Source organism: Lathyrus oleraceus, chromosome 6 (genome assembly GCF_024323335.1).
Source record: "Lathyrus oleraceus cultivar Zhongwan6 chromosome 6, CAAS_Psat_ZW6_1.0, whole genome shotgun sequence".
Taxonomy (NCBI): Eukaryota; Viridiplantae; Streptophyta; class Magnoliopsida; order Fabales; family Fabaceae; genus Lathyrus; species Lathyrus oleraceus.
Window position 1 is genome coordinate 410,624,338 of NC_066584.1, and position 8,797 is coordinate 410,633,134.

The window sequence follows — 8,797 nt, forward strand, 5'->3', positions numbered from 1 at the left end:
GTCGCACTCACTAAAGCGGTTACCGGGAGGTTACGTATGCCCTTAAAAACGCCGTTCATTGATTCCACAAGATTTGTTGTCATGTGGCCCCACCTCATCCCCATCGTCGTATGACCTAGTCCACTTTGCTCTGTCAATATTATCGATCCACCTCCTTGCATCAGAATTTGCCAACACTATTTCCCGGCGGTAGTATTGGAATCCAGGTTGGTTTAATGCATACCCCGCGTTTATCAAATTTTGCTTCAAGAAATTATCTTTGAACTCCCGCATAAAATTTTGAGCAATATGCCTGATGCAGTAGACATGCGTAGACGGGGGGTCATGCCAACCATTTGCTAAATTATTGTATGCACTATCTATAGAAGCGTGCCTGTCAGAAATCACACAGATGCCAGCTTGTGGAGTCACGTGCGTTCGGAGATTCTTAAGGAAGAAACTCCAAGTAGCAGCCGTTTCTCCTTCTACCAATGTAAATGCTATTGGGAAAATATTAGAATTTCCATCTTGTGCGACCGCCATCAGTAATGATCCTTTGTATTTCCCATACAACCAAGTTCCATCGACCTGAATAAGCGGCTTGCAGAATGTGAAACCGATGATGCAAGGACGGAATGCCCAGAAAAGTCTATGGAATATTCCATTACCTTCTAGACGAGTTCCGTCAGGGGATTGTGCCAGCAAGGTCTCCATTATAGAAACCGTCCCAGGTGAATACAAATTTAGTGCAGCCAGGTAGCGCGGAAGTTGTTTGTATGATTCCTCCCAATTACCGTATACCAGTTCAATTGCCTTGGTTTTCGCTAACCAAGCCTTTCTGTACGACGGTGTATATTTGAAAACAGCAACACAATGGGAGATAATAGTTTTGACCTTGAGTGACGGGTCAGCCTCAACAAGAGGTATTATGGAATGGCAGATCATATCATGGCTAAGTTTGCGATGATCCTGTGTCATGTTTGTGTTGACGCAAGTGTGAGCTTGAGAAATGGACCCTATCACCCACGCATTATGTTTCTTCTTGTACGATTCCATCAACCTATACCCACACTCCGGATTTTTGCATAAAATAACGTATCTTTCCGGGTTTGATTTGTTAAAATCGTAGTCAACACAATTTTTCAAGTGCCAGTTTTTATTGCTAACAGACACTCTTCCTTGGTCCGAAATTGGTCACCCTTCTTTAACTCCTCATCAGACCTCATATATGGGTTGTAGAACATATCTGATGAGGGCTCATCCTCGCCCAAGTTAAGGGTTGTGAAGTGCGCAGGCGGTGAGTAGCGTTGCGCTATAGGTATTTGTACTTGGTCTTCGTCTTCGGAATCACGGTTCACCAAGTCATCAACCACGTCTTCTGCATCATCAACCACATCGTCTTCAACGTGGTGTTCAACATCTTGTTCGTCATCATCCACAGGATCAATAACCTGTGACTGAATATTCTGAGTTGGTTGAAATTGTTCCAACACAATGTACAACACTATATATTCGTAACCAGAATACTCATGGTTACGAAACATGTATTGTGCCTCCATGTCATTTTGAATCAATGACTTATAAAACCTGACTGAGTTATTTTCAGAAAAAAAAGGTTGTTGATAAAAAATTTGGGACACGGGTTGTCTAAGTTTGGACTCAATCTTTTTTTTCAGATAAGAGAAGTCAGCTCCTCTATTTAGACAAAAACGAGTGCAATCGGTGTTTCTAAATAGGAAGCCAGACATATCACATTCATAAGTCTCACCATTCATGTGAGTTTTGATTTTGTATTGTGATGAGGATGCCATAATATGTGAAGATTTTGTGAAGATATTGTGAAGATATTGTGAAGATATATGTGAAGATATTGTGAATACCTTTGTGAAAATTTGTGTGAATACTTATACTCACACATTAACCAAGCCTTCCTCACGCATGCCTATCCATCAAATGCCTTCACCACCTAGTCTGCAAGATTCCCGCGCATGCCTTACACGTGTCGCATCTTTGCATGTAACACTACCACCAAGCCTTCCCCTAGACAAGACAAGTGCAACCTACTATGTACCAATGCATGCTAACCTACCCACCTAGCCTGCACCTAGCCTGCAACTAGCCTGCAAGATTCCCACGCATGCCTTTTCAAATATGTTGTCTCGGCTTTAGCTTTGCTTGCACCAACATTAGCTTCGTCTTCATGTGCAAATTGAAAGTGAATAACTCCATAGCGAAAAGTTAAACTTCTTGAACTTCCAATACTGAATATCACGCTTCAAACAAAAAGAAGCCATAACAAGTGAATGAAATAAAACATCTACTTAACAACTTGTGAGCCAGAGGAGCAGGATACAATGTTATTCAAAAGCTAAACTATCTTTTTTTTCCATTATGTGTTTAAAATAATATTCAATCTTATTTAAGCTTAATTATTTATTTTAAACAACCTGATTAACTAAATTGAATTAAAAACCAATTTAAACTTTCTAAAACTGTTGTACTAAAATAATATTCAAAGCAAGATTCTCACGCATGCCTATCCATCAAATGTCTTCACCACCTAGTCTGCAAGATTCCCACACATGCCTATCCATCAAATGCCTTCACCACCTAGTCTGCAAGATTCCCACGCATGCCTATCCATCAAATGCCTTCCCCTAGACAAGACAAGTGCAACCTAATCTGTACCAATGCATGCCAACCTATCCACCTAGCCTGCACCTAGTCTGCAAGATTCCCACGCATGCCTTACACGTGTCACATCTTTGCATCATCAGGTTCCACCAAGCCTTCCCCTAGACAAGACAAGTGCAACCTAATCTGTACCAATGCATGCCAACCTATCCACCTAGCCTGCACCTAGTATGCAAGATTCCCACGCATGCCTTACACGTGTCACATCTTTGCATCATCAGGTTCCACCAAGCCTTCCCCTAGACAAGACAAGTGCAACCTAATCTGTATCAATGCATGCCAACCTATCCACCTAGCCTGCAAGATTCCCACGCATGCCTTACACGTGTCACATTTTTGCATATTCATACTATTTGAAAACGGGTATAAATAGAAGGTCATTCTTGCAAGTTTTCATCAACCACTAACACTTTTATTCAGAGAACTCTGGCGAAACTTCTCATCCACCAAGCTTCGTTCTACATTGCAATCATGTCTCTTCTTACCATGGGCCAAGAACACAGAGGCACTAGGGCAAACATTGCCTCATTCGTAAGTTTTTCTTGAACATTGCCTCTTTCGTATGTTTACAATTTATTTTTTAAAAGTCCAATCTAATGATTGTTTATATTGTTTGTTTTTAAAGGATCCCAAGAAATTTCGTCAACGTTCACACCCTATGCCTTATCCAGACCCATGGTGCGTACCTTACATAGAGCGTGCGGGGTTCGGTCATGTTATGCATGTCGTAAATGCCACAATTGATGTCAAATTTATTCTTGCTTTGTGTGAACGTTGGAGACCAGAGACACACACTTTTCACCTACCAATCGGTGAATGTACCGTCACACTAGAGGACGTGTACATGCTTTTGGGTCTTCGAATAGATGGTAAGCCTGTGACTGGAAATGTTCAACAACCCAACGAACTATGTGTTCAAGTGTTGGGCGTAGATCTGGTCGAGGGTGAGGGATCTGCAAAAGCAAGGGGCCAGGGTATTAAACTATCGAGCCTCCAATTCTACCACGACTCTATAAATTTGACTGAGGATTCGTCCGAACAAGAAAAAATCATAAAAACAAGGGTTTACATTATGTTATTGTTTGGGAACTTGCTATTTCCCGAAGGCACGGGAAATAGCATAAACTTTATGTACTTGAGTTTGCTCGAGGACATTGATAGAATAAGCACGTATAGTTGGGGTTCTGCTGTATTGGCTTTCCTATATAGCTCTTTGTGTAAAAATGCACAAAATGACCACTGTACATTTTCCGGATGTGCTTTTTTGCTCCAAACATGGGGGTGGTGGAGATTGCCGAGGCTAGCCCCAGAAAATCCTAACGTCTACTCCTTCCCCTACGCAACTAGGTAAATTTATGATGTTATTTCATTTTGTATATTTATTCTATAAATATTTGTAAATAATATTATTTATCTTTTTTTGTTTAGGTTCATTACAACCGGACTAGATTACAGTCTTACCCCGAAAAATAAAATAATATTTTATCGTCAACTCTTGGATCGTCTCCAAGCACAAGATGTATTACTACTAAATCACTCATCTTCTAACTGATTTATTAATATCAAGCATTCTCAATAAATAACATATTTACTTTTTTCTTTGTAGTTTATTTGGAGGCCATATTTGGGATTGGAACATCAACCCAACCCCGAAGATGCAGCTGTTTGGACAGCAAAAACGGCTATAATGCGGTTCACCACTGTGGAGATACACCAAAGTGACCGTGTCAAACTGCAATTCGGAATGCATCAAGAAATCCCAGGCCCCCCAATGTCTTTGGAACCTTGGCATCTTAAAAAAGTCAGCCACCAGTGGTATGCCCAAAATTGGAAGGAATTTGCAAAGGAGTTCTGTAAAATGTGGAAAGACCGTGCCCATTATGTTCTACAATTTCCGGTGGCGCCCAACGAAATGAAGCCGACAAGGGAATATGTGGATTGGTATAGAGCAAATACAAATCCAGAAATGATTGTGTCTGACCCGTTCTATTTGGACGATCCCCGGATGCAACAACCATATTTCCAACAACAACAACCACCACAGTATTACCAACAACAACAATCACCACCATATTACCAACAACAACCACCACCACCTTATTACCAACAACAACCACCACCACCGTATTACCAACAACAACCACCACAACACATGTCCACCCCCCAACCAAATCAACACTACATACCACAAACTCAACCCCAATACCATGAAGATTACCAACACCAACCTCAACATTCCCACCACCATCAACAGTCCCAACACCTACCACAATATCAATCCCCCCACATCCACCAACCTCAACATTCCCACCACCATCAACAGTCCCAACACCTACCACAATATCAATCCCCCCACATCCACCAACCTCAACATTCCCACCACCATCAACAGTCCCAACACCTACCACAATATCAATCCCCCCACATCCACCAATCCCAACACTTCCATCACGACGATGTCCCGAGCTCTTCCAATCCTCCACCTAGCCCCGACACGGGTATACAAGAGGATTACCAACAAGACTACTACACACCACAAGAAACATTGTTCTTTAGCCAACCCGATTCAACCCTCAACTACCAAAGGCCACATTTCGAGGGCGCACCCAACAGGAGTCAGTTTGTCCCACCGAGACAAAGCTTTGAGGGCGCCCGCCTTTCCTACAGCATTGAAGGGACTTCGACCCAACCACAACGGCAAACGGCAAGGGGACGCGTTAGGACTAGGGGTGGTAATAGGGAAGCACCACCACCACGTGAGCCGTCTAGGCGAGTAGTTAGACCTCCCCCGTGCGGATCGTACCAGGGACCGCATAATATGTGATAAATCTCAAATTAGTAATGCATTTTAATCATATCTTTATAATATTTGTCTTGTGTATTATTTTAATAAAAATATATTGTGTTTATTATCTTTATATCTTTATCTTTAAAGATACTGTGTATCATATCTTATATATATATATATATATATAATATATATATATATATATATATATATATATATATATATTATATATATATATATATATATATATATTATATATTTAATTTAAATTTATATAAACATTTATTTACATGTATATAAATTAATTTTTTTCCAAAAATTTATAAATAATATTAATTACTTATAAATTAAATTAATATATATATAAACTAATATATATATATATATATATATATATATATATATATATATATATATATATATATATCTTATAAATAATATTATTTATATATATATATATATATGTATTAATATAAATTAATATAATTTATAATAACTAAATTAATACATTTAAAATAATTTAAAAAAGATTTTAAAAAAAATTAATTAAAAAAAAAATAAAAAAATTTAAGGGTAGGCGCCACCCCTAGTGGCAACTTGCCCTAAATTTAAGGGTAGGCACCAACTAGGGTGGCGCCTAAGGCCAATTTAGGGCTAAAAATGGCCAAAAATGTAATTTTTTTGAAAAATAGGATATTTTTGAAATTTTTTTTAAAAATTTGGATATTTAAAAAAGGAACTTCTAAAATATTCCATCACTCCAATCTAGTAAATCTACAAAAAAAATTGTTTCTTTTACTAACTTTCCATCATTATATTTTATAATGCTTAATTTTATTTTTTGATTAAGTATAAGTCATTCATAACACATTGAAAATAATACAAATTGTAAAATTGAGAAAGGATGAATTTGCAAACAAACCCGTTATCTCGAATTAAAATTCGTTTATTTCAATTTTTTAAAAATATTTTTTATACTATAACATATTTTTGATAATTTTTTTATAAAATTTTAATGAGAAATTGATTTAAATAGCTATTCTAAAAAATATTATGGATATTTCATCATTTTGTTTGTGTGTTTTTTATATCTCAAAATTAAAAATTAGTTTTATTAATTTTTTGGAAAATTATATAATTTTGAATATTATATTAAAATATTAAATATAAAGAATTTGCAATAATTTTATTTTCAAAACTATAAAGAAACCAAACTTAAACTTAAACTTTCATAATCATATCAAAACAAATGTTCTTAAGTTGCATACACAATACATAATAAACACCAAAGCAGAAATTACAACAAGTACATAACAAAAAACAATATTGACCTCACAAAGAAGAGGTCTTTATTTTGACATTACTCTTATCTTATACGTTTATTTTATAATTCAAAGTTACTGTTGTTGTTGTAATTGCTTCATTTATAAAACTCAATGACTCCTAAGCAAGAGAAAGCGCGGCATGCAACTTGGACTTTGGAAAATCCAGAGAGTTTTCCCAAATTGTGATACTGTTTCTCAGTTCTCTCCCTTCCACCAACAGTGATAAACATGAGATTGTCAATAGTTGAAACAAGTTTTGATTCTTGAGTTGAGGTTGGTTCTTCTGGCAATATGAATTCCACAACAATCACTTTTCCATTTGCTGACAATGCTTTCTGACATTTGCTTAAAAATTGTATGCATTTTTCATCTGACCAATTATGACACACTGCCTTTAGTATGATGGCATCACCCTCTGGAACACTTTCAAACATGTCTCCTCCAACATGTTCGATACCTGGAATTGGTGCTGCATTTTCAATAACCTGTGGAAGATCAAAGTTGATTCCCTTTATGGATGGATATTTGGATATTATCATTTTCAGATTTTGTCCACTTCCACCTCCAACATCAACCAGTGTTGATATTCCCTCCAATCCACTGTATATTTCAAGCATTCTTTTCATCTCTGTTGCACATACATCAACCATTGACTTGTTAAACACTTTGTTCATTTTCTTATCTTCTCCCATATATTCATACTTTGTCACTCCATGAATTTTCTTGAACAAATCAATGTCCTCATCAACCACTGCTTCCTTAAAATTCATCCTGAATGAATAAAACAAAAGTATAAAAATCTTTATCCAAATAAACATCTTTAATTAATTATATATTCAAGAACTTACCAAACTTGTAACAATGCAGGATAACATAGAAATGTAGTGAATGAAGCCAGGTAGCCTCTACTTTCGTCGGGGACAAGGTATTTACCGACCGACGTGAGTCCGTAAACTCTCTCGATACTGCCATCCTCGGCGGTTCGAGTAGAAGAAGTGAGAAGGGAGTAACTAGTGAGCAAACGCAAAATTCGGTCGAGCCTGTTAGACAAGTCGGAATGTTGGTTTGAGGATGGCAATTGAGAAGCAATCTGTGATGGGGAGATGAAAGCACCGGGGGGTGTTGCGTTAGAAATAATCTCAAATAGATTGAGATCAATAGCAGCATTCAACACAGCTGGATAAACAAGATTTGTCGTAAGTACCATTGCGGAAAGACAATCACTGTCTTCTGTTTCTATGCCAGAGGCAACACTAAATTGGTTTGTAAGGTTGGAATCTCCCATTTTTTTACTAGTACTAGGTTTCTTTGTTTCTTTCTTTTGTTTTTGTTCTTGTTCTGTTTTGCTTGCTTGATTATTTGCAATCGATATTGTGTTCTTTTTATAGGCAAAATAAAAACTATGTGCTTGTGAATGGGGATTTGTTTTCTTTCATTATAATTAATTAATTAATCTATATATTGCTCAAGTCATGACTTATGCATGGATAGTAGGTAGCTTGCCTCGACTTCTCTACTATTACAACTTTTGCTGACATAAGTCATTTTGGAGCTACTCCCTCGTGTTTTTCGGTTTGTTATTTGTATCTACCTGGTATAACTCTTTCTGATTGTTAGTTTTTTTAATACTTTGTGAGTGGCCTTATAAATAAATTAATATATATTTTTTATTTTAGTCTATTGGATTTTTTAACTTAGCTCAAATTTAATATTGGTTTTTCAACTAGAGAAATATAATTTAATAAATTTTAGGATTAAATTATTATATAATATTATCTCATCAAATAGTAAATTTGAGACATATACAATATTATTATTATTTTTTACCATGCTCTTTAAATATACTTATAAAAATTTAAACTTTTTTTTTAAAGTTCATAGTCCTTTTCTTCTTTTGAAAGTAAATTATTTTCTTTTGGGTACAAAGGCGGTTTGCTTTTACTAGTGACTTATATTTGCTAGTTTTCTAATCTGCTTTTGCTTTTCACTTATTGCTAGTTTGCTAGCTTGG

At 36.4% G+C, this 8,797-nt stretch overlaps 1 protein-coding gene across 1 annotated transcript; it reads right to left on the reverse strand.

The window, feature by feature from the left end:
• Window positions 1–6,676: 6,676 nt before the first annotated feature.
• On the reverse strand, window positions 6,677–8,136 carry LOC127098595 (isoliquiritigenin 2'-O-methyltransferase). Its single transcript, XM_051037218.1, has 2 exons — window positions 7,635–8,136; window positions 6,677–7,557 (listed from the first exon to the last, which is right to left on the reverse strand). The coding sequence occupies exons 1-2, from the start codon at window positions 8,069–8,071 to the stop codon at window positions 6,882–6,884; spliced, it is 1,113 nt and encodes a 370-aa protein (XP_050893175.1). The 5' UTR covers window positions 8,072–8,136; the 3' UTR covers window positions 6,677–6,881.
• Window positions 8,137–8,797: the final 661 nt, after the last annotated feature.

What these genes read in the sequence shown, in the direction of transcription:
- LOC127098595 (XM_051037218.1), bottom strand. Translation starts at nt 8,071, where the DNA reads ATGGGAGATTCCAACCTTACAAACCAATTTAGTGTTGCCTCTGGCATA. An exon ending in CCTGCATTGTTACAAGTTTG is followed by an intron (nt 7,558 to 7,634) that starts GTAAGTTCTTGA and finishes TTATTCATTCAG; the next exon opens with GATGAATTTTAAGGAAGCAG.